Source organism: Coregonus lavaretus (assembly GCF_964263955.1).
Source record: "Coregonus lavaretus genome assembly, chromosome: 15".
NCBI classification, from domain to species: domain Eukaryota; kingdom Metazoa; phylum Chordata; class Actinopteri; order Salmoniformes; family Salmonidae; genus Coregonus; species Coregonus lavaretus.
In genome coordinates, this window is record NC_140002.1 from 8,521,031 (window position 1) to 8,548,328 (window position 27,298).

General features: G+C 42.7%; 1 protein-coding gene across 4 annotated transcripts in view; it reads left to right on the forward strand.

Annotated features, from left to right (window-relative positions):
* Positions 1-27,298, forward strand: part of LOC311142979 (disks large homolog 2) — a gene marked incomplete at both ends in the record, with an annotated part of 224,674 nt that overhangs the window by 178,938 nt on the left and 18,438 nt on the right. For all 4 annotated transcript variants that reach the window (XM_084178760.1, XM_084178762.1, XM_084178761.1 and 1 more), the window contains 5 exons: positions 8,490-8,697; positions 10,817-10,919; positions 25,415-25,529; positions 25,626-25,802; positions 26,295-26,370. In XM_084178760.1, coding sequence (XP_084034886.1) covers positions 8,490-8,697; positions 10,817-10,919; positions 25,415-25,529; positions 25,626-25,802; positions 26,295-26,370 — 679 coding nt within the window. The remainder of the gene's footprint in view (positions 1-8,489; positions 8,698-10,816; positions 10,920-25,414; positions 25,530-25,625; positions 25,803-26,294; positions 26,371-27,298) is intronic.

A 27,298-nucleotide genomic window follows, 5' to 3' on the forward strand; every position in this document is an offset into this window, starting at 1 on the left:
CTCTCCAAGGGGTATGGATGGTCCTCTCTCTCCAGGGGGTATGGTCCTCTCTAAGGGGTATGGTCCTCTCTCTCCAAGGGGTATGGTCCTCTCTCTCCAGGGGGTATGGTCCTCTCTAAGGGGTCTGGTCCTCTCTCTCTAAGGGGTCTGATCCTCTCTCTCCACAGGTCTGGTCCTCTCTCTCTAAAGGGTCTGGTCCTCTCTTAGGGGTCTGATCCTCTCTCTCAAGGGGGTCTGATCCTCTCTCTCAAAGTATGTGATTGGCCCGTCGGTCTCCACATTTCCCCATCAGTCCCCATTACACCTCTGCTATTGACATGACTTGCCTTGCACCAAGTGTGACTTGAATGATAATGTTTATTTTAATCGTTTATTATTATCGTTATTTGTTTCTTTTTCAGTAAAAGTATTACACTTAGGCTGGCTTTGATTATGAGTCTATTGAAAGTTATAACATTTTAAAATGTTTGTGTCGATTGCATTGCCAACTGACTTGCTGCCAGTTTGTGACAAAACAAAACAACATTCCAAAATTCTCATATGTCTTTAAGATTAATACACTTACTGTAAGTCGCTCTGGATAAGAGCGTCTGCTAAATTATTAAAATGTAAAATGTATATGTGAATCTTCTCTCTCAAAGGGGTCTGATCTAGTCCAAACCTGCTGGCCTTATCTTTCGCAAGCACAGGCAATGTTGTTCAAAATAAACGTTTTTTATTTGAAAAGCATCAGGGTATTTGGTAAATGTGGTTTTGGAAGTGGTTTGTTGAAGCCTATAGCAACTACTGTCAGAAGGACTTATTCAATGAAATTCTGGAAGTCAGCATGGATAATTTTTACTTCGGTTGAATGGTTTTAGACGCACTCAACACCTAAACGCATTCATACTTTTTGCAAAGCCAACAAAGAATTCCATTGACGTTTAATGTTAGGTACGTTGAAATATGACGTTGCTAGAATGTTAATTCAATGTGTTTTTGCCCATTGGTGTGATCGTAGCGTTAAGGGGCAAGTGGTGATTGCACTGGTCATAGATATTAGAGATATTCTCAAGCTATCTGAGATTTCTTTTAAATGTATATCTCTCTTTCTTAGCTCTCCCTAAACACATTGTAGTTGAAACCCCAAGCACTATTTTCCTTCTGGGTCAGGACGGCCTTCACCTTCGTTAATGTTTGCTTGTTTGTTTAGAATTTCAATTATCTGCATTATTTTATGAAAACTCAAGTAATTCCTAATTGGCCTCCATGGGAGTTATAATAATTTACATATTAAAACATCAACAAGAACAGCAGTATACTTTTTTTCATCAATTGAAATATAAGTATTGAGGTGCCACTTTATATGATAATTATCAAGATTCCGTTAGTGGTAAGCATACAAGTTTGTGTCTTTGTTCTCCTATTAATAGCACTTTGCTTTCTTTATCTTGTTTGTGCAGGGCTTTTTTATTATTTCATCTTGTTTATCATTTATGCATGAGCAGCGTATCTATGAATACAATCAGCAGAGCTGATGAGTGTGATGGCATTCATGAATAAGGCATAAGGTATTATTTACATTTAATCATTTAGCAGACGCTCTTATCCAGAGCGACTTACAGTTGTTAGTGAGTGCATACATTTTTTCATACTGTTGTGGATGCTGTTAGGACCAGATGAGTTCAACTGAGCCGTCTGAGCGTCATCCATATTGTTCAAATTTGACCAACCTAATGCAATACGAACAGAAATGTGTACACTGAAGGTTAAGGCGGTTAAAGTATCACTTTACTCAAAAAAACATCTTTAGTGTTTTGATATGGTTCCCAAAAATTGTACATGCCAGCAGTTAGGTTTTCTAGATTAGCAGTTAAGTTTTCACCACTCTTTTTGCTTTTTACTGAAAGTGTTTTATCTTGAAAGCTTAACTGCTGACATACAACTATGGGGAAAAACAGACGGGGTTGGCTTAGATTGTGGATAACATGTAAACTATATTTCGTCTCAATGTTTATTCAAAACATAAATACATTTGCACAATGAGCTCTTATTGTCTCTCAAATACATCGTTACAGTTGTTGCTTAGCAAGCAGCTTTGAGCCATATTAGCATAGACATGACATCAATAACAAGATACAACGAGCTGAACCTACGATTCCCCACATGACAGCTTCTTGTCATTGTTGCTAGCTATCTGACAGTCGAGAATCATAACAACACAGGACCACGTGCTGACACAGACCAATCACGGGCTGGCAGGCTACGAGGAGGCTCACGCCCTCATACACGCTCTTTTCAAGTGTCTCTCAGGCAGAATGAACATGACTTCATCAACCATGATCCTTTGCTAGTTACAGCCACTTTCACCATGATCTTTAGCGATTTGTTTGGTGCCATTCAGCCCTTTTCAGTAATATGGCGCGCTTCAAATTCAAATACTTCCGGCTTCATGCGCCATTGGGAGTTTTCCATAGAAATACGTGGATGATGTCAGAGCTATCACCATCTACTGGTTTTAATGTCTTTGGATTGGGACTTGGCACTCTCTGCATCATTACTTGGAGTCCCTTGACTACTTCATCTTTCAATGAATAAGCCTGCTGTTCATTATGCAAGTAATTTCAAACTATGCTGACACTTATGTAGGCATCGACAGTGGTTAAAATTAATGGCGTATGTTGTTTTATTTGCTGTTGAAGCACTCTACCGTAGGTCTTTATCAAGCTCTGGCCATGTCGATGAAGCCAAAATATGATTTTGGAAATCGGATGATTGTTTCTTTCAACAATTTGTCAGAATATACTGTAGCTTTACTTGGCATCATTCCGCACCAGTTGTATTGTGCACATATGTGCCACACAAATGCTTCTCTGATTTAAAATGACAAGTAGGGATGGAATGATGTTCATAGATTTGTTCTGGATGTGCCGACTCAATATTGAATTCATTTTGATGACTTGATATGTCTGACATGTCAAACATTGTTAACTGAGATGCATTAGAGAACCATCAAATGGTAAGCCTTTATTGATAGGTTAAGGGTAGTTGACAGAATCGATTGATGTACTGTAGGGTGAATTTGCCCCTAGACACTGATCTTGGGTCAGTTTTGCACTTCCCCCACTAATGGTTAAGGTTGGGATTGGGGGAGGGGAAGCTGATCCTAGATCTGTACCTAGAGGTAACTTTACCCCGGAGCCAATCTATCAGGATATCAGAGTTTCAGTTAGTCCACCTGAGTTTAATTATTATTATTTTATTAGCTATTCTCTCCTTTTACAGAGACTTAGCAATAATCTCACAATCACAGAATACCAGAACATTTTAGTATGTAATAAAAACAGAGGATCATTTTGTCTAATTGCTCATTGGTAGGCATAACCACTTCTTTGTCTGAACCCTTATTAACTAGAAGGCAGTGGTTACATCCCAAATGGCACCCTATTCCCTATATAGTGCACTACTTTTGACCAGGGCCCATAGGGCGCAGGTCAAAAGTAGTGCACTATGTAGGGAATAGGGTGCCATTTGGGACATAGACAATGTTATTTGGATTGCCATGTCACCCTTTTTTTGGGGGGGGGGGCATTTCCTCGATGTTGTTAGCTGAGTGCACTGCCACTTTCATTCTTCTAATCCAATTACAACCCTTGAGAGCTGTGCTTTTGTCATTTGACTTATCAGAGGTAGCAGGAAATAATCAAACTGTCTCTTTAAAAACCTTTTCCTCTAGAATGCAAGGGGGTATGCAGTTCCAATCATTTCTCAAAGGGTTTAACCCAATGGGCAAAAACTGGTTGAATCAACGTTGTTTCCATGTCATTTCAACCAAAATAATCCATGTGATGGCGTTGAATCAACGTGGAAAACTGATTGGATTTGCAAAAAGTAATCAACGTAAGGGAATTTCGTATGTATTTATTTTTTACCTTATCCAATGATTTCTTGTTGAATTCACCTTAGTCGAAAAAACTACCAAATGTAAATCAAAACTAGATGTTGAACTGACGTCTGTGCCCAGTGTGATGTATTCACCTCTCATTCTACTGTAAATTGAGTAGGTTGAGTGGGAACTGCTTAACCACAAGTACTTAGATAGCATGGGCATGTTCTATGTACAGTCTGGTTGTCTCTATCAAAACTCCAATGGAAATAATGCAACTTCATTTTGACCAGCGTTGTCAATGCATGAAGGTTGAAAATAAACGTTTCTGGACAGTTTAAATATTTAAGCAACCTACCCAACAGTCTGTATTCAAAATGGCAGTTTACTTCTCCCAACAATATTTCCATATTTTAACACTTTAATATCAAAGGACCTGTATGAGTATAAAGATTCTGGGCGAGCCTAACAAAAGGTGATATGAAAGAAATTGGAGGTGAGAAGAGACCGGCATATCATCGAGCGTGTTTAATGCATGGACGGGATTGGTTGTCTGAGCTTATCCAGAGAAAGGTGGAATTCACAATGAGCTTTCTCTGTTTGTTTGTTTTCCCGTTCGCCCACATGATTGCGTTGAGATGCCTGTGGTTGCCGTGGTGCCGCAATCGTCTATTAGCTATTGCAGGTGTGCTGAATCGATATTACAGAACCAAGTTAGCATTAGCATTTTGATTGTTGGCTACCTCATTGCATGCTAGCCTAGAATGGCCTCCCGTGGGCCTCCAGCTGCCTAACCATCCCTTTCTCCATATCACTGGGTTGCAGCTGGCTGTGTTGCTGTCACAGGGGGCCTTTAGGGACACAGAGGGAGGTTGAGGGCCCACTGTAATTATTTATTAACAAGCCTGGCTTAAATCCCATGTGTATTCTCACAGAAGCATTGTGTTATCAGGGTCGTATTCACTAGAAAACTGCAGAGACGGGAAGGACTACCTGAACTTGTCCAATAAGAACTTGTCCATCTCAATAGCCTTTAAAAAGGGTGCATCTACCAATGAGAGTGAAACCAGCTTCTCTTTCCTAGCAAGGGGGTCAACCATGCGCATTGTCTTAGCTGATAATGCCTCTCAATTATATACTCAAAGCTGGTCTGAGCACAGTTCATGAGTATTCTCTCAGGATTGTCTGAGATTCTTTGTGAATGAGCCCAGGATGACAGAAAGACAAACATGTATATATACCCATTTCCATTAATATAATTTCCAACCAATATTATCCGCTACATTAAGAAGATTTTAAATACATGGCGGCATTTCAAGTTCAGTTTAAACCTTTGTGCCACATTAAGGGACATTCAGATGCCATCTGGTGTTACATTTTGGAAGCAATTCTCTTTTGGGTGCTGGCAGGTGGGCCGTTCCGACCATCCCTCAGCTGTAAACCAAAACAAGCTGTATACATACCAAAACAAGCTGTATATCAAAACAAGCTGTATACCAAAACAAGCTGTATATCAAAACAAACTGTAAACCAAAAGCAAGCTGTACACCAAAACAAGCTGTAAACCAAAACAAGCTGTATACCAAAACAAGTGTCATGGTTTTGTTGTTGTACTTTACATGCTGTATTATGTTTTATAGGTGCTCTATTGCAGGGGTATTCAAATCTGAGCCTGGAGGTCTGGAGTACTGCTGGTTTTCTGTTCTAACTGATAATTAATTGCACACACCAGGTGTCCCAGGTCTAAGTCCCTGATTAGAGGGAAATAATTTAAATCAGCAGTGGAACTGCCTTCAAGGTCCAGATTTGAATTTGCCTGGGGTGATTTGAATTTGCCTGGGGTGTATTCATTACGGAAACCATTTACCGTTTAAGAACCAAACCGAAGCAATCAGAGCAAACGAAACAGGGCGGGACCTACCTGAATTTGTTCAATAGAAACTCTCGTTTGCAACAGACAAAATGTTTTGCAACAGAATCATTACACACTCATTACTGCTCTGTAGTGTCACGGTTGAAATTCGTGGTAGGCCTTTTATTACAGGAAAGCTTACAACGATCACCATGCTCGGACAATCTCATAACCTAACCTTATTTCACAAATTGTTTGAGACACACCTTGTTTGGGTACCACTGCTTTACCCAAGTGCTTTAAATAAGTATTTCACAGATTTTTTACTTCATATTCAAATGTGCCATTTTCAGATGTAGATACTTGGTGGTGCTGAATATAATGAATATGAAGTAAAATATGAAGTAAAAAATCTGTGAAGTGTTCCTTTAATCCTCCAGTAGATGGCGATCTAATGTAACACAAGTGTTAGGCCCTATCACAAAAATCTAAGGGAATTTACAACCCACAGTGCCTCGCTTTGCAACTACAGTGCCTTCAGAAGGTATTCATACCCCTTGACTTATTCCACATTTCGTTGTTACAGCCTGAATTCAAAATTGATACAATTATTTTATTTTTTCACCCATCTACACACAATACCCCATAATGACAAAGTGAAAACATGTTTTTATAACATTTTGCAAATGTATTGAAAATGAAATACAGAAATATCAATTTACATAAGTATTCACACCCCTGAGTCAATACATGTTAGAATCAACTTTGGGTCTTTCTGGGTAAGTCTCTTAGAGCTTTGCACACCTGGATTGTATAATATTTGCACATTATTCTTTTACAAATTCTTCAAGCTCTGTAAAGTTGGTTGTTGATCATTACTAGAGAGCCATTTTCAAGTCTTGCCGTAGATTTTCAAGTCGACTTCAGACAAAACTCTAACTAGGCCACTCAGGAACATTCAATGTCGTCTTGGTAAGCAACTCCAGTGTATATTTGGCCTTGTGTTTTAGGTTATTGTTCTGCTGAAAGGTACATTTCTCTCCCAGTGTCTGTTGAAAAGCAGACTGAACCAGGCTTTCCTCTAGGATTTAGCCTTTGCTTAGCTCGATTCCGTTTCTTTTTATACCCAAAAATCTCCCTAGTCCTTGACGATGACAAGCATACCCATAACATGATGCAGCCACCACCATGCTTCGTACTCAGTGATGTGTTGTGTTGGATTTGCTTCAAACTTAACGCTTTGTATTCAGGACATAAAGTTAATTGCTTTGACAAATTTTTTGCAGTTTTACTTTAGTGCCTTATTGCAAACAGGATGCATGTTTTGGAATATTTGTATTCTGTACAGGCTTCCTTCTTTTCACGCTGTCATTTAGGTTAGTATTGTGGAGTAACTACAATGTCATTGATCCATCCTCAGTTTTCTCCTATCACAGCCATTAAACTCTGTAACTATTTTAAAGTCATCATTGGCCTCATGGTGAAATCCCTGAGCGGTTTCCTTCCTCTCCGGCAACTGAGTTAGGAAGGACGCCTGCATCTTTGTAGTGACTGGGTGTATTGATACACCATTCAAAGTGTAATTAATAACTTTCTATGCTGAAAGGGATATTAGATGTCTGCTATTTTCTTTTACCCATCTACAAATAGGTGCCCTTCTTTGCGAGGCATTGGAAAACCTCACTGGTCTTTGTTGTTGAATCTGTGTTTGAAATTCACTGCTCGACTGAGGGACCTTACAGATAATTGTATGTGTTGGGTAGTCATTCAAAGATCATGAACACTATTATTGCACACAGAGTGAGTCCATGCAATGTATTATGTGAGTTGTTAAGCACATTTTTACTCCTGAACTTGTCATAACAAAGGGGTTGAATACTTGACTCAAGACATTTCAGCTTTTCATTTTTAATAAAACTTTTTAAAATGTGAAAAACATAATTCCACTTTGACATTATGGGGTATTGTGTGTAGGCCAGTAACACAACATCTCAATGTAATACATTTTAAATTCAGGCTGTAACACAACAAAATGTGGAAAAAGTCAAGGGGTGTGAATACTTTCTGAATGCACTGTACCAAGAGTGCCTTCAGAAAGGTGTGTGCTGATTGCACACACATGTTTTTTTAGATCACATTGAATAAGATTACATGGGACTTGATCCTCGATCAGCATTCCTCCTCGGAGACACTTGATACATACGAACCAGAGCTGTTTCAAATACATTTCTATCCATCTCTATAGCTTGATTTCCAGACTTGATCTGTCCTTAGACTTAGACTCCTACTGTCAAGCAACTCAAAAAGAGACCTGGCAAGCGACTCAGAACCATCTAGCTTTACATGTTGTGTTGGTTTGACAGAGACAGTGCTCCATTCACAGTAGATTGGTGGAACTGCAGGGAAAATCAGTCTCATCTCTCCAAAGAGTCCTTGGGGAAGGTGTCCTCAGAATGTCCTGATTCCTATTTGACTTTATTCCAGTGGGAGCTGGTGGCAGAGGCTAGCTCTCTGTCTTCATACGTGTCTGTGTGTAAGGAAGTGTGTGTGTGCGTGCGTGTGCGTGCACACTTGTCCCCTTACGCTCATGTGCAGGCTCCTCGTCTCCAGGAAACCAGCCAGAAATGGGACAATGATCTAAGTAGAGCACAATCCCCCTTTGGGTCTCTGCCATCTCCGTGCTGCACCCTGTACGCTCTACGTGCCCACGCATCTGCACTGCTTGGTTCTCTTTCTTCTTCTCTCTCCCGGACGGACAGTCAAGATGCTAAGCCCCTCGGACTCGGATGCTGAGCTGATGTACTATCTGACCTGTTTGTACAGGGATCCTAGGAGGATGGTCCTCCATAAGGGCTCCACTGGCCTGGGGTTCAACATCGTGGGCGGGGAGGACGGAGAGGGCATCTTTGTCTCCTTCATCCTGGCGGGAGGGCCCGCCGACCTGAGCGGAGAGCTGCGGAGGGGAGACCAGATCCTGTCGGTGAGTTTACCCTGATGAACGCACAGGATGAAGTACACATTTATACTGGTATTGTTTCTACATACACACACAGCTATGTACATGTATTAATCAATATACTGAGATGTTTAAGGACAAGATTATACCCATGAGATGTCCCATTTTCAAGAAGGTCCTGAGAAACAGTCCCAGTACTAAGTCATTTTCGTATACTGTAAACAAAGGCACTCCTATTTACACACACAGTACAGTCGATACATGTGGGTGCAAACGCATGCTGGCATTGTATATCTGTAGCCTTTTATCAAAACTGTATGTATCTTTACTGATGTATTTTGTCCATGATGAGGCCAGCAGTCATAGGTCTGTTTATTTGATTGGATCATTTGACTATTTTGGGATTATTGATGTTGATAATATCTATATTCACTCGGGTTGAACGTAATTGGAATTATTTGTTGAATTTGGTAAAAAAGTGTTCAAAGTAATCTTCATTGGTTAAAACTTAATTGAATGATTATTAGGGGTCCTAGGAACATCCTTTTGACACCAGATTTAATGTGTGCTCACTGGTCTACATGCTCCTAACTATATTGCGAAGAAAACATTGCTATGTCATAAGATGGCCGATTAACAAGCCAATTCAATTTGATGAATTGTTTCTCAAAATTCCAATGCCTATACATTCATTCTATCAGCCAAACTATCAAATAAAACTCGTACAGATAATTGACCACATGACCATGAAGATATGTACCAAGTTTGGTGTTGATATCTGAAAAAACATGGACACCACAGGTCTTTGAAATGTGATGTGCTAGTGTAATGCTAATGCTAAATTAACCGCAACTCAGATTCACTGGAGAATTGGTTTGTAGACTGTCTGTACTAACCCCTAGCTAAACTGTGACGAGATAGTCAGCTGGTCAGCTGTGGTCCTCTGTAGCTCAGCTGGTAGAGCTGGTAGAGCACGGCACTTGTAACGCCAAGGTAGTGGGTTCGATCCCCGGGACCACCCATACACAAAAATTTATGCACGCATGACTGTAAGTCGCTTTGGATAAAAGCGTCTGCTAAATGGCATATTATTATTATTATTATTATATAGTCGCTTCATTCAAAAGATGGCTGCTCTACGCCAGTGGAGGGTACTACTGTGAACTGAAGGCTGTAATGATCATATATGGAACCAGGAATACCAACACTTTGTATTTTCTTAAATAAACTAAAATTAACTACAGTAACGGTTGGCATTACATTTTCTCACTGTACCAAAACCGGACTGAACTGTGACCCCAAATCCGCAGAACTGTGGGTTTGGTGAACTGTTACACCCCTAGCTGTAACTATTGAACCGCGTGTTGAATTTGTCTATCACAATAAACATTTCTGTACATTTAGCTAGCTAGCTGGTGCTTGCTAGTTTGTCCTTGGAAATTATTTTGCGCTGCTCGCGCACACAGATGGTTTGGTTTCCGTGTTATGGGCATGGAATTTGGTAAACATGAAGTTGGAAAGAGCAGTAGCCTATGGCAGTAACACGGTAGCATCAAGCCACATAGTGGCACAGTGGCAAACATGTACTGGTCATAAATCATCACTAATCTGACATGGAATGATGCAACTTCGGAAAACATGTTTAAAGGGATGGCCCTCGTGTTAGACACATCTCTTTCTATATTCAGTATTTTTATTATTTCAACCATGTAAGGTGGGTCCTCAAATCACTCTGGATGACTGATTAAAACGGATGTAAAACTGTGGTTGGGGTGCAACCAGCGCTTGCCTTCTTTGGCCCTGGTACCTTGATTAGAGTAGGCAGTTAAGGTGCATTTCAGCTCTGGCCTGATTTTCATGTCTAAGAATAACTTGTTCCCTCTCTTTCTCTCAGGCACGTAGTCTCTCACTTCCTAGTCTCTTCACTTCCTCACACTGTCACACACACACACACACACACACACACACACACACACACACACACACACACACACACACACACACACACACACACACACACAGGGATTGGGATGAGTGGAAAGAGAGGGAGAGGGAAGGAGGGAGGGCCCTGTTTAACCTGATATGTTTTGTTTGCAGTTGTAAAAATTCATGTAGTGATGGGTGTGTCTTTCTGTCACTGCAGGTTAATGGCATCGACCTACGCGGGGCCACCCACGAGCAAGCGGCTGCAGCACTAAAGGGGGCGGGCCAAACTGTCACCATCATTGCTCAGTACAGGCCAGAGGGTGAGTGTCAGCTGTAACAGCCAATCACTGAGCTTCATGATCAAGGTGGAAGGCACATGACAAAACACACTCTAGGACAGTGGTCACCAACCCGTCGATCGTTGATCTTCAAGGCAGTCGCCAAACATTTCTGTAAAAAGGCCAACAATATAAAATACTCACTCCTATTTTTTAAATTCCTCTCGTGCTGTTAGCTGTAGGTACACTTTATTAAGCTGCCTGGCACATCAGGTAGGTGAAGTTGCCCCTTTTTGAACTGAAGGTGCAAACTCGGCTACCTGGGCGGTAAGAGGCGGACCCTCTGCTGCTCTCTCTCTCTATCCTCTGAGAGACTGATCATCAGATACAGGCACCGTGAGTAAAATACAAAGCAAACACATCACTACCCAACCCTCACTCATACAGGACTGTTTTTAATGTTGCATAGGCTCAGAAAAGGTTGGTGACCACTGCCCTAGGATGACCAAATCCTGTGGACAAATATTTACATAATTTCACACAAGCAAATAAACACTAATAACCCATGAGGGACATTTTCTGTCCATCTCCGTCTTATAAAACTCCAGTACATTGCCTGTGGTGCACTGAGTTGCTTTGATTGGTGTGCCAAGACATGCCATGTTGGATTAAAGTCAGCAATTGTTTTTGGCGGTACTTCAGGGGATGACTGCAGTAAGAGGGAGTCATGGGCCTGGACTTTCAGAATCACTGTGTCAAGGTGCATTCTGGAAAGATTGTCCCGCTACTAATCAGTTTGTTTGAAGATTGTCCTCAGAATCAGTACAGGGTATGAAGTTGGAGGCTGTTTTGACACTGGGGATGTAAGTTACAGTGCCACTTTAACTAAGTGCAGTAAACGGTCTACTTGAAAGAGTCTGCTTGAATCGTGTGGTTGAGATGTGACCTAAAACAGACTGACACACAGGACTCCCTGCTGACGATCGCTCCCCACACTGACGACTGCTCTCTTTTCTCACCTGTCAGAACTTGCTTTGTGCTCCCCACGCCGGGCCCCTTCGCCAGCACCAGGTTTGTGCCATGTGATCAGTGCCCAGGGTCAAAGTTGAGCAATCTGGCCCCAGTGGCTGCTCTGAACATGGACGTTCCTCACGGGGGGGTTTGAGGGAAGGGTCACTGGAGTGTGGCCAGTCCACTTACCCCTGCTCATTCACGGGCTTACTCCTGGTATCAGACACCCCCCACCTCCCCTTTCTCTAGTCCCTGACCTTCCCACCTTGCAATATCTACCTCACCCCCTCTCCGACACACCCACACACACCAACACAAACATACAGTAGATCAGGCAATAATGATACAATTATTATTTTGGATAAACGACTTCAGTCTATGCCTGAATGTCTAAAATCATATAGAAAGTATGTAGAAATGAAAATGGATCTATATATTTGTAAATATCTGCCCCTTTTCTGAAAGTCTAAATCCCTCAAGCCAAAATGATTGCCACCCCTGCTGTAGAGGCACACACACATTCTGAATAACAATATTAATGCACATTTGGTCGTAGAAATGTATTTACCAATGACAACCTGTTGCCTTCTTGTTTTGGGCACATCCATCTGGAAAGTTAGATAACTGGGGCGGCAAGTAGCCTAGCGGTTAAGAGCATTAGGCCAGTAACCAGAAGGTCGCTGATTCGAATCCCTGAGCTGACTAGGTGAAAAATCTGTCGATGTGCTCTTGAGCAAGGCACTTAACCCTAATCGCTCTGGATAAGAGCGTCTGCTAAAATGTAAAATGTAAATGTAGTTCACTAGCAATGTGCCAATATAATTGCTGAAAATCAAATTAATGAATGTCAGGACTTTTTTCCCTATGACTTTGGCAACAGCAGGTCAAAGAAGGAACATTTGGGAGTATTTGACAGCACTTGCAGGAAAGTGTTAAGTAAATGTAACTTATTTTTATTTTTTTGTACTTTTTACCCCTTTTTCTCCCCAATTGGTAGTTACAGTCTTGTTCCATCGCTGCAACTCCCGTACGGACTCGGGAGAGGCAAAGGTCGAGAGCCATCCATCCTCCAAAACACGACCCCGCCAAGCCGCACTGCTTCTTGACACACTGCTCGCTTAACCCGGAAGCCAACCACACCAATGTGCCTGAGAAAACACCCAACAACTGGTGACTGTGTCAGCATGCATGCGCCCGGCCCGCCACAGGAGTCGCTAGAGCGCGATGGGACAAGGACATCGCGGCCGGCCAAACCCTCCCATAACCCGGACAACGCTGAGCCAATTGTGCGCCGCCGCATGGTTCTCCCAGTCACGGCCGGTTGCGACACAGCCCCGGAGCTGTAGTGACGCCGCTAGCACTGCAAAGCAGTGCCTTAGACCACTCTGCCACTCGGGAGGCTGTACATTTAACTTTTTAAGGGCCATAACTGTAATTGTCTAGTAAATACCAGTACATTGCCATAAAATACATTTCTGCTGAGTAATTGCCTGCGTATTTGAGAGTTTTTGGCAGTGTATCAAATTCCTCAACTCAGTGAAATTTTTACTGAAAGTTAAAATACCGCTTTTGATAATGCAGAATCGCCTATCTAATGGACATTACGTTGTAAGTCAAAGAAATTGCAAGATTAATCACTGGATATGCAAGCGTAAACAGAACCTCAAGTCTCAATCAACGCTAGTCAACGTTTTGATCCTTCCACTCCACCACTACTTTACCCTTTAACAGCCTGCGGTGAACCCTGTCTTTCATATTTCACTCTACTTGCACAGATACAGTGGGGAGAACAAGTATTTGATACACTGCCGATTTTGCAGGTTTTCCTACTTACAAAGCATGTAGAGGTCTGTAATGTTTATCATAGGTACACTTCAACTGTGAGAGACGGAATCTAAAACAAAAATCCAGAAAATCACATTGTATGATTTTTAAGTAATTAATTTGCATTTTATTGCATGACATAAGTATTTGATACATCAGAAAAGCAGAACTTAATATTTGGTACAGAGACCTTTGTTTGCAATTACAGAGATCATACGTTTCCTGTAGGTCTTGACCAGGTTTGCACACACTGCAGCAGGGATTTTGGCCCACTCCTCCATACCGACCTTCTCCAGATCCTTCAGGTTTCGGGGCTGTCGCTGGGCAATACGGACTTTCAGCTCCCTCCAAAGATTTTCTATTGGGTTCAGGTCTGGAGACTGGCTAGGCCACTCCAGGACCTTGAGATGCTTCTTACGGAGCCACTCCTTAGTTGCCCTGGCTGTGTGTTTCTGGTCGTTGTCATGCTGGAAGACCCAGCCACGACTCATCTTCAACACTCTTACTGAGGGGAGGAGGTTGTTGGCCAAGATCTCGCGATACATGGCCCCATCCATCCTCCCCTCAATACGGTGCAGTCGTCCTGTCCCCTTTGCAGAAAAGCATCCCCAAAGAATGATGTTTCCACCTCCATGCGGTTGGGATGGTGTTCTTGGGGTTGTACTCATCCTTCTTCTTCCTCCAAACACGGCGAGTGGAGTTTAGACCAAAAAGCTCTATTTTTGTCTCATCAGACCACATGACCTTCTCCCATTCCTCTCCGAATCATCCAGATGGTCATTGGCAAACTTCAGACGGGCCTGGACATGCGCTGGCTTGAGCAGGGGGACCTTGCGTGCGCTGCAGGATTTTTATCCATTTTTTAATTATTTTTTTATTTCACCTTTATTTAACCAGGTAAGCCAGTTGAGAACAAGTTCTCATTTACAACTGCGACCTGGCCAAGATAAAGCAAAGCAGTGCGATAAAAACAACAACACAGAGTTACATATGGGGTAAAAAAACATAAAGTCAAAAAAATACAACAGAAAATATATATACAGTGTGTGCAAATGTAGCAAGTTATGGAGGTAAGGCAATAAATAGGCTATAGTGCAAAATAATTACAATTAGTATTAACACTGGAATGCTAGATGTGCAAGAGATTATGTGCAAAAAGAGATACTGGGGTGCAAAAGAGCAAAATAAATAACAATATAGGGATGAGGTAGTTGGGTGGGCTAATTTCAGATGGGCTGTGTACAGGTGCAGTGATCGGTAAGGTGCTCTGACAACTGATGCTTAAAGTTAGTGAGGGAGATAAGAGTCTCCAGCTTCAGAGATTTTTGCATTTCGTTCCAGTCATTGGCAGCAGAGAACTGGAAGGAATGGCGGCCAAAGGAGGTGTTGGCTTTGGGAATAACCAGTGAGATATACCTGCTGGAGCGCAGACTACGGGTGGGTGCTGCTATGGTGACCAATGAGCTAAGATAAGGCGGGGATTTGCCTAGCAGTGATTTATAGATGGCCTGGAGCCAGTGGGTTTGACGACGAACATGTAGTGAGGACCAGCCAACAAGAGCGTACAGGTCACAGTGGTGGGTAGTGTATGGGGCTTTGGAGACAAAATGGATGGCACTGTGATAGACTACATCCAATTTGCTGAGTAGAGTGTTGGAGGCTATTTTGTAAATGACATCGCCGAAGTCAAGGATCGGTAGGATAGTCAGTTTTACGAGGGCATGTTTGGCAGCATGAGTGAAGGAGGCTTTGTTGCGAAATAGGAAGCCGATTCTAGATTTAACTTTGGATTGGAGATTCTTAATGTGAGTCTGGAAGGAGAGTTTACAGTCTAACCAGACACCTAGGTATTTGTAGTTGTCCACATACTCTAGGTCAGACCCGTCGAGAGTGGTGATTCTAGTCGGGTGGGCGGGTGCCAGCAGCGTTCGATTGAAGAGCATGCATTTAGTTTTACTAGTGTTTAAGAGCAGTTGGAGGCTACTGAAGGAGTGTTGTATGGCATTGAAGCTTGTTTGGAGGTTTGTTAACACAGTGTCCAATGAAGGGCCAGATGTATACAAAATGGTGTCGTCTGCGTAGAGGTGGATCTGAGAGTCACCAGCAGCAAGAGCGACATCATTGATATACACGGAGAAAAGAGTCGGCCCAAGAATTGAACCCTGTGGCACCCCCATAGAGACTGCCATAGGTCCAGACAACAGGCCCTCCGATTTGACACATTGAACTCTATCTGAGAAGTAGTTGGTGAACAAGGCGAGGCAGTCATTTGAGCAACCAAGGCTATTTAGTCTGCCAATAAGAATGCGGTGGTTGACAGAGTCGAAAGCCTTGGCCAGGTCGATGAAGACGGCTGCACAGTACTGTCTATTATCGATCGCGGTTATAATATCGTTTAGGACCTTGAGCGTGGCTGAAGTGCACCCATGACCAGCTCGGAAACCGGATTGCATAGCGGAGAAGGTACGGTGGGATTCGAAATGGTCGGTGATCTGTTTGTTAACTTGGCTTTCAAATACTTTCGAAAGGTAGGGCAGGGTGGATATAGGTCTGTAACAGTTTGGATCTAGAGTGTCACCCCCTTTGAAGAGGGGGATGACCACGGCAGCTTTCCAATCTCTGGGGATCTCAGACGTTACGAAATAGAGGTTGAACAGGCTAGTAATAGGGGTCTATAATTTTAATGGTAGGTTTATTTGAACAGTGAGAAGAATAACAACAACAATATCCAGAAAAACGCGTGTCAAACATGTTATAAATTGATTTGCATTTTAATGAGGGAAATAAGGATTTGACCCCCTCTCAATCAGAAAGATTTCTGGCTCCCAGGTGTCTTTTATACAGGTAACGAGCTGAGATTAGGAGCACACTCTTAAAGGGAGTGCTCCTAATCTCAGCTTGTTACCTGTATAAAAGACACCTGTCCACAGAACATTTTACTTTACATTTTAGTCATTTAGCAGACGCTCTTATCCAGAGCGACTTACAGGAGCAATTAGGGTTAAGTGCCTTGCTCAAGGGCACATTTACGTCATTTAGCAGACGCTCTTATCCAGAACGACTCACAAATTGGTGCATTCACCCTATAGCCAGTGGGAAAACCACTTTAAAAAAAAAAAATTTGGGGGGGGGGGGGGGGGGGGTAGAAGGATTACTTTATCCTATCCCAGGTAATCCTTAAAGAGGTGGGGTTTCAAATGTCTCCGGAAGGTGGTGAGTGACTCCGCTGTCCTGGCGTCGTGAGGGAGCTTGTTCCACCATTGGGGTGCCAGAGCAGCGAACAGTTTTGTCTGGGCTGAGCGGGAACTATGCTTCCGCAGAGGAAGGGGAGCCAGCAGGCCAGAGGTGGATGAACGCAATGCCCTCGTTTGGGTGTAGGGACTGATCAGAGCCCGAAGGTACAGAGGTGCCGTTCCCCTCACTGCTCCATAGGCAAGCACCATGGTCTTGTAACGGATGCGAGCTTCAACTGGAAGCCAGTGGAGTGTGCGGAGGAGGGGGGTGACGTGAGAGAACTTGGGAAGGTTGAACACCAGACGGGCTGCGGCATTCTGGATGAGTTGTAGGGGTAAGCAATCAATCAATCAGATTACAAACTCTCCACCATGGCCAAGACCAAAGAGCTCTCCAAGGATGTCAGGGACAAGATTGTAGACCTACACAAGGCTGGAATGGGCTACAAGACCATCGCCAAGCAGCTTGGTGAGAAGGTGACAACAGTTGGTGCGATTATTCGCAAATGGAAGAAACACCAAATAACTGTCAATCTTCCTCGGCCTGGGGCACCATGCAAGATCTCACCTCGTGGAGTTGCAATGATCATGAGAACGGTGAGGAATCAGCCCAGAACTACATGGGAGGATCTTGTCAATGATCTCAAGGCAGCTGGGACCATAGTCACCAAGAAAACAATTGGTAACACACTACGCCGTGAAGGACTGAAATCCTGCAGCGCCCGCAAGGTCCCCCTGCTCAAGAAAGCATATATACAGGGCCGTCTGAAGTTTGCCAATGAACATCTGAATGATTCCGAGGAGAACTGGGTGAAAGTGTTGTGGTCAGATGAGACCAAAATCGAGCTCTTTGGCATCAACTCAACTCGCCGTGTTTGGAGGAGGAGGAATGCTGCCTATGACCCCAAGAACACCATCCCCACCGTCAAACATGGAGGTGGAAACATTATGCTTTCCTACGGGGTGTTTTCTGCTAAGGGGACAGGACAACGTCACTGCATCAAAGGGACGATGGACGGGGCCATGTACCGTCAAATCTTGGGTGAGAACCTCCTTCCCTCAGCCAGGGCATTGAAAATGGGTCGTGGATGGGTATTCCAGCATGACAATGACCCAAAACACATGGCCAAGGCAACAAAGAAGTGGCTCAAGAAGAAGCACATTAAGGTCCTGGAGTGGCCTAGCCAGTCTCCAGACCTTAATCCCATAGAAAATGTGTGGAGGAGCTGAAGGTTCGAGTTGCCAAACGTCAGCCTTGAAACCTTAATGACTTGGAGAAGATCTGCAAAGAGCAGTGGGACAAAATCCCTCTTGAGATGTGTGCAAACCTGGTGGCCAACTACAAGAAACGTCTGACCTCTGTGATTGCCAACAAGGGTTTTGCCACCAAGTACTGAGTCATGTTTTGCAGAGGGGTCAAATACTTATTTCCCTCATTAAAATGCAAATCAATTTATAACATTTTTGACATGCGTTTCTCTGGATTTTGTTGTTGTTATTCTGTCTCTCACTGTTCAAATAAACCTACCATTAAAATGATAGACTGATCATGTCTTTGTCAGTGGGCAAACGTACAAAATCAGCAGGGGATCAAATACTTTTTCCCCTCACTGTATTCCATCTATCCATCAACACATCCTATTCCATCCATCCATCAACACATCCTATTCCAGCCATCCATCAACACATCCTATTCCATCCATCCATCAACACATCCTATTCCATCCATCCATCAACACATCCTATTCCATCCATCCATCAACACATCCTATTCCATCCATCCATCAACACATCCTATTCCATCCATCCATCAACACATCCTATTCCATCCATCCATCAACACATCCTACTCCATCCATCCATCTACACATCCTATTCATCCATCCATCAACACATCCTATTCCATCCATCAACACATCCTATTCCATCCATCCATCAACACATCCTATTCCATCCATCCATCTACACATCCTATTCATCCATCCATCAACACATCCTACTCCGTCCATCCATCTACACATCCTATTCTCATTTAATTATTTTAAACTTTTTGCACTTTTTGTCACTTTTCTCCCTAGAATTTGTTTGATAATGGCCAGATGTTCTAAACCTTTGACTACATTAGAAGTTTGCACCACGTTTTAAAGAGGGAAATTAAAAATGGAACTCAAGGCCAACCCATTTAATTGCCTGTTTAATTTTTCATTTATTTAGACTTTTTAGTTTAGTTTTATTCTTTAAAAAAATTTGAGACCAACATTGAACCGGTGCAAATCTTAGTAAATTGGTTCCTAGTATTTGTCCCTGTTTTATTAATATTATTATTATTATTATTATTATTATTGCCACACATGTATATAGGTAACTGACAAACCCAGTCATCATGACACATTCAAGTACTTGCAGAGAGGAAAACAAAACACATAGGCTACTATTCATGTCTTTATTTTCAAAAAATACATTCTCTACAAAATATCAGTGTGCTTTTGTTTTGAATGAGAAATCTTTCTGATTTCTGCGTTTCATATCCAAATCATCCCAAAGTGTTTAAAATGTATTGTGTAGCTCAATAAAGTTAGTTCAAGATGATTGATGAAATACAAAAACATTTGAAATCAGGGATATTCAGTTGCATTGGTTTTGTGTCATAAGTGCTAAAAAGTTAGCATTTAGAGACAGTGGCCAGGTAAACCAAACCAAAGCATGGGTAAGGGTAGCCTTGTCACGAACCAGGCTTCCCTAGAACTCCAAGGAAGGTTTGACAACGATGTGATTTTGGAGGTATGGCAAAGCGAGACTAGGGTAAGGAAACTAATGTCATTTTGTAATTTAATATTAAAGCACATGTTCACACCCTTGCCCTAGGGAAACCTAGACAATGGTTTAGGTGACTGTAAATTTAGTTGCTATAATTACTATTTCTGACACATTTTATGTTATTTTAAGCGTTCCAAATGACAGAGGATTCAGTTACTTGGATAGCCTTGGATCTTGGATAACCCTGTCTCTATGTAACATGTTGTGCCACCACTATTTTCCCCCTCAATGCCTGTGTCAGAAAGAAGCTCCATCATGATCCGAGTGTTGAGAGTGCTTGAGCGATAGATTTGGGCAGCTGTCTAATACTACCAAGCTATACCTTTGAGGGCTTGAATCAGGTGATACTAAAGGGAGCAATACACAGAGATAAACTATCTTTATGGAAACAAACGGCCATCTTGTTTTATAATATTCTTTCATACATTACATCATATAATCTTATATCATACATTTCATACATACATGTTTGCTTCATGGTAATGTCTCTGAAAGACACCCGTTTATGGAGTCTGAATTGCATACATTAATTCAAGGGCCAAAATCTGTTGGTATGGTAAAACCCATCAGTGCAGATTTTATTATCATCTGGTGTGATTTCTCTGTTTGAACTTTTTAGTAAGGAGTTTGACACTCATCCAAGGGATTCCACATGGACTCAAATGTTTCCAGGCAGGCTATCATTAAAGCCGTTCAGTGCATGACAGGAGTCTAATATAGTCTACCCAGTTGCATATACAGCTTAGATTTACACTGCTGTATTTAACGGCATAATGAATGAATAAGAAATGAAAAACTATTAGAGGTGTGGCATCATCCTTTTCGGTTTATCCCTTTTTCATTGGCTTCCTGCCCACTAGTTTTCCAATCTGCCCGTCATAGGATTCATTCCACTTAATTTACTTTATCTGATTTTTAAATGTTAGTAATTTACCAGATGCTCTTATCCAGAGTGACTAACAGTAGTGAGTGCATACATTTTCATAAATGTTCATACTTTTTCGTACTGCTGCAGAGTCATTTTGATAGATTTCAGTAACTGGAGGATGAAAAAAGCTTCCCTCCCCTTTTCCATGCTATGGCAGCTTCAGCCAATGTGGGCAGGTTGTTGGGGATTGCGCTCTACTATACTCGGATAGCAGCCAATGGACGTTAACACTGCTGCCTGCGTACTCCTTGTTACAAACACGTTCCCAGTTGTTCTCTCCTCTATCCCTCCTTCAGCTTGCCAGAGGATAAAGATATTCCTTCCCTCATGCATGTTAGCTTCCTTACTGTTGCGCTGGGCAAAGTCAGAGGGCTGTGAGTGAACGTGCTGAATGAGTGAGCGTGCTGTATCCAGGCAAACAGGAGACAGGAAAGCAGCCCCCAGTGTGAGACAGACTAGTAGTAGCAGAGAAAGGAGGATAGAGGAGCTGAAGCACAACAGAGAGGTATGTGTGCTAGGCAGCTGTGTGTGTGTGTGTGTGTGTGTGTGTGTGTCTGTGCGTGTGTGTGTGTGTGTGTGTGCCTGTGTGTGTGTGTGTGTGCCTGTGTATGTGTGTGTGTGTGTGTGCCTGTGTATGTGTATGGGAAAGAGAGGATAATTATGAATGAAAGCTCTGCAAGTTGATGTGTGTGTATGCATTGCTTTGTTCTCTGCATGCTGTGTTGTAATGAAAAGTATAGGACCCAACATTTGTTTTACTCCAGGGACTAATGTTTAAGTGGAGCAAAACAAGATTAGACAAATCTCAAATTAAGACGGTAGACTTGGCATCTTTGTCAAACTATACAAAGCTTGAGGAATGGATCTTTTTACAATTTCTAGACACACTCAAAAAGGTTTTTCTAAAGATGACACTACTCTGTTGACACATTACAAGACCTGTTTTAGAACCTTATCTAGTTACAGCACCGTATCTTTCTCTCTCTCTCTGTCTCTCTCTCTCTCTCTCTCTCTCTCTCTCTCTCTCTCTCTCTCTCTCTCTCTCTCTCTCTCTCTCTCTCTCTCTCTCTCTCTCTCTCTCTCTCTCTTTCTCTCTCTCTCTCTCTCTCTCTCTCTCTCTCTCTCTCTCTCTCTCTCTCTCTCTCTCTCTCTCTCTCTCTCTCTCTCTCTCTCTTTCTCTCTCTCTCTCTTTCTCTCTCTCTCTCTCTCTCTCTCTCTCTCTCTCTCTCTCTCTCTCTCTCTCTCTCTCTCTCTCTCAATTAAATTCAATTAAATTCAATTCAATTTCAATTTAAGGGCTTTATTGGCATGGGAAACGTATGTTAACATTGCCAAAGCAAGTGAAGTAGATAGTAAACAAAAGTGAAATAAACAATAAATATATACAGTAAAGAATAAAGACATTTCAAATGTCATATTATGTATATATACAGTGTTGTAACAATGTGCAAATAGTTAAAGTACAAATGGGAAAATAAATAAACATAAATACGGGTTGTATTTACAATGGTGTTTGTTCTTCACTGGTTGCCCTTTTCTTGTGGCAACAGGTCACAAATATTGCAGCTGTGATGGCACACTGTGGTTTTTCACCCAGTAGATAAGGGAGTTTATCAAAATTGGGTTTGTTTTCGAATTCTTTGTGGATCGCTGTAATCTGAGGGAAATATGTGTCTCTAATATGGTCATACATTTGGTAGGAGGTTAGGAAGTGCAGCTCAGTTTCCACCTCATTTTGTGGGCAGTGTGCACATAGCCTGTCTTCTTTCTCAATAGCAAGGCTATGCTCACTGAGTCTGTACATAGTCAAAGCTTTCCTTAAGTTTGGGTCAGTCACAGTGGTCAGGTATTCTGCCACTGTGTACTCTCTGTTTAGGGCCAAATAGCATTCTAGTTTGCTCTGTTTTTTTGTTTGTTCTTTCCAATGTGTCAAGTAATTCTCTTTTTGTTTTCTCATGATTTGGTTGGGTCTAATTGTGTTGTTGTTGTCCTGGGGTTCTGTGGGGTCTGTTTGTGTTTATGAACAGAGCCCCAGGACCATCTTACTTAGGGGACTCTTCTCCAAGTTCATCTCTCTGTAGGTGATGGCTTTGTTATGGAAGGTTTGGGAATCGCTTCCTTTTAAGTGGTTATAGAATTTAACGTCTCTTTTCTGGATTTTGATAATTAGCGGGTATTGGCCTAATTCTGCTCTGCATGCATTATTTGGTGTTTTAAGTTGTACTCTCTCTCTCTCTCTCTCTCTCTCTCTCTCTCTCTCTCTCTCTCTCTCTCTCTCTCTGTCTCTGTCTCTGTCTCTCTCTCTCTCTGCACTTCAGTATTACAATGCCTGAATAATGTCATATCAACACTGAGAATTGTCTTCCTGCTGGTTCAATGCACATTGTTATCTCTCTCATTGAAGGGACAGCTCTGCCAGCCAAGCCTGTGTGAATCTGCTCTTATTCTCTGCAGTCTCAGGGGAAGCACCTCACATGTGTCTGGGAAGAAATTGGCTTTAAGACTCAGATTCCCTCTTTGGATGATTCGTGTAGTAGTATTTTGTATACAACCTTTTGATTATACCTGTTCATCTGGATGATGACCTCTCTCCGTCCAAAGGTTAGTCTGATTGACTGGGTCATGCGCTCTCAGTCCTGCCTAGCTGACCGCTGTACCGAGGTATGGGTGGGCTTTAGGCTGAAGTGAGTCATTAGCTGCATTGCTGCAGAGGCGACTGCTGTAGCAGTGTTTCAGTACAGGGATAGTTCACCCAAATATAATAATAAATTGACTTTGACACACATACATTTTTGGTTTTACCCCCTTTTTCGATCTTGTCTTATCGCTGCAACTCCCCAATTGGCTCAGGAGGCGAATGTTGAGTCATGCGTCCTCAGAAACAACGTTTCTTAACACCTGCCCGCTAAACCCGGAAGCCAGCCGCACCAATGTGTCGGAGGAAACACCATTCAACTGACGACTGAGGTCAGCCTGCAGGCGCCCGGCTCACCACAAGGAGTTGCTAGAGCGCGATGAGCCAAGTATAGCCCCCCCAGCCAAACCCTCCCCTAACGACGCTGGGCCAATTGTGCGCCGCCCTATGGGACTCCCGATCACGGCCGGTTGTGACACAGCCCGGGATTGAACCCGGGTCTTTAGTGACACCTGTAGCGCTGCGATGCAGTGCCTTAGACTACTGCGCCACTCGGGAGGCCCACACACATACATTTTTATATGGAAATAAAATCATCCATTATAATATTTTTCTCAAAATAATACATGCATCAATCAGTACATACACTACATGACCAAAAGCATTTGGACACCTGCTCGTCGAACATCTCATTCCAGCATTATGGGCATTAATGTGGAGTTGGTTCCCCTTTTGCTGCTATAACAGCCTCCACTCTTCTGGGAAGGCTTTCCACTAGATGTTGGAACATTGCTGCCGGGACTTGCTTCCATTCAGCCACAAGAGCATTAGTGAGGTCGGGCACTGATGTTGGGCGATTAGGCCTGGCTCGCAGTCGGCGTCCCAATTCATCCCAAAGGTGTTCGATGGGGTTGAGGTCAGGGCTCTGTGCAGGCCAGTCAAGTTCTTCCACACCAATCTCGACAAACCATTTCTGTATGGACCTCACTTTGTGCGCAGGGGCATTGTCATGATGAAACAGGAAAGGGCCTTCCCCAAACTGTTGCCACAAAGTTGGAAGCACAGAATTGTCTAGAATGTCATTACATGCTGTAGCGTTAAGATTTCTCTTCACTGGAACTAAGGGGCCAAGCCCGAACCATGAAAAACCACCCCAGACCATTATTCCTCCTCTACCAAACTTTACAGTTAGCACTATGCATTGGGGCAGGTAGCCTTCTCCTGGCAACTGCCAAACCCAGATTCGTCCGTCGGACTGCCAGATGGTGAAGCGTGATTCATCACTCCAGAGAACGCCATGGAAACCCATTTCATGAAGCTCCCGACGAACAGTTATTGTGCTGACGTTACTTCCAGAGGCAGTATGGAACTCTGTAGTGAGTGTTGTAACCGAGGACAGATGATTTTTATGCGCAACCCGCTTCAGCATTCGGCGGTCTCGTTCTGTGAGCTTGTGTGGCCTACCACTTCGCGGCTGAGCCGTTGTTGCTCCTAGACATTTCTACTTCACAATAACAGCACTTACAGTTGACCGGGGCAACTCTAGCAGTGCAGACATTTGACGAACTGACTTGTTGGAAATGTGGCATCCTATGACGGTGCCACGTTGAAAGTCACTGAGCTCTTCAGTAAGGCCATTCTACTGCCAATGTTTGTCTATGGAGATTGCATGGCTGTGTGCTCGATTTTATACACCTGTCAGCAACGGGTGTGGCTGAAATAGACGAATCCACTAACTTGAAGGGGTGTCCACATACTTTTGTATATATGGTGTATTTTACATAGTAATACATATTGTACATACATCATCAATCAATATAAAGAAGTAGAAAATATTGGTTCTGTCCATTTGAAATGTAAGCATTTTAATTTGTTGCTCTCTCTTTGTTTACTGATGCACACTAAATGTCACCATAATCCTTTAGGGATACATCCTAAATGGCACCCTATTCCCTACACAGTGCACTACTTTTGACCAGGGCCAGCCTAGGTTACTGTTCTGAACAGATTCTCCTCGCTTTCCTTTGCAATGTAGAGTGTAAAACAGAACGTTATTGTAATCCTGGGTGTTGTTGTCTTTCCCTTGCAGAGTACGGGCGTTTCGAGGCCAAAATCCATGATCTGCGGGAACAGATGATGAACCATAGCATGAGCTCTGGGTCCGGATCCCTCCGAACCAATCAGAAACGCTCCCTTTACGTCAGGTGGGTCTCTTTTGGACTCAGTAAAAGTCATCCTGAGTAGATGGCATTTAACGTAATAATTATATAATAGCATGTCTCCCTCTGTTACCCTCACAGGGCACTGTTTGACTATGAGAAGGCCAAAGACAGTGGACTCCCTAGCCAGGGCCTCAGCTTCAGGTATGGGGACATCCTCCACGTCATCAACGCCTCAGACGATGAATGGTGGCAGGCCCGGAGGGTGACCCCTGATGGGGACAGCGAAGAGATGGGGGTCATCCCCAGCAAGAGGAGGTGAGTGGTGGATTTGCTCAACTAAACTTCACAGTGCTTAACCAAAAGGTTAGCTTCTGGGGGACAGTGGACTTTACGTCCCTACCTTTTTGCAAATTTGCATGAGTGGCTGAAAGAAAACATTTCTTGATTCCTGTTCCCACAACAAAATTAACATTTGTTGTATCATTTTACAGCAAGAAAAACATAATTTTACGCCAGCTACTTTTAAATTAGACTTATGTGAGAGATTATATAGGTTTACTGTCTCCAAGCCTACATCATTTAGTTACCAGTCCATTTAACCCATCTCAAGTTCAAAGATGCAATAGGTGTGGTAGGCCAGGGGGTGCTGCTGCACCTGCATGTGACAACTGAGTGAAACCACACAAAGATGACAAGCACAAACATTGTTTTAAAACAAATCAATTCAAGCAGAGAGCATTGGAGAAATGGAAAATTCACTCTAGGATGACTGTTTGTGTCCATGTGTCTCTGTCCTGGCACTGGCAGGGTTGAGAGGAAAGAACGAGCACGTCTAAAGACAGTGAAGTTCAATGCCAAACCTGGAACCATCGATTCAAAAGGGGTAAGTGCTAAGATCTTATACTAAGGACTGGCAAGCCAACTTAACTTTTGAAAGAAGACATTTTCTGAAATGGAAGTGGTTGTAAACCCATATATCAATTAAACTCCTTTGTGATATGAAGTAGAGAAAGTAGCCTCTAAACCTTTGTTTTTGTCTTAATTCACGTGAAATGTGGATGTGGAACGGTACCAAGAGCAACTTTCAGATTTCCTGTCAGATTTCTGAGATTTACGTCTCAGCTTTCCCCTCGCATTAGGAGAAGTTGTGATAGTAATTTATGGCCATCTACAGTATTAGCCCGAGGTCTCTCTGCCTGAGTGGCAAAGACATCACCACATCTCTGCAGGCAGCCCCATCTCCCTGACAGCTTTCCCTCACAGCCCTGACCCTAAAGTAACATTATATAATTAGATTTTTTTTATGAAGCATTAGAGCCAATTTTTTCCATTAATGTCATAACGGTCCCCGGCCCAACCTCTGGAGAAGTCTGCACCATACTTCCTTCGAACTCTTTGTCCATTTTGGACATAACAGCAGGACATTTGACCATGTTCATCAGTGTTTTTGCCTCCCTATGTTACAAGTAAAGAGTATATTTTGTGTTGTATTCGCTGCACTCTTACTAAAAAGGGTTCCAAAAGGTTTTGGAGGGTTCGATCATACAAATGTATTTAAATGTTTAATTGATGCCCATCTTCACATTTCTCAAAAATAAAAAATACATCTGAAAAATTGAAAAGTTGTACTGACATTTTGCACAATTATAGCTAAAATTATGTCCCCAAGCTTCCAGTAAAGAGATACACAACTTCCCCTTGGATTATAGCTGAACTATACCTATTTTATCCTCCCAACAGGCTAACATCTCTTGATTAGGTCTCCAGGTGTTGAACTAAGGTCGCTATAGTCTATGAACAAGAAGGTCCAC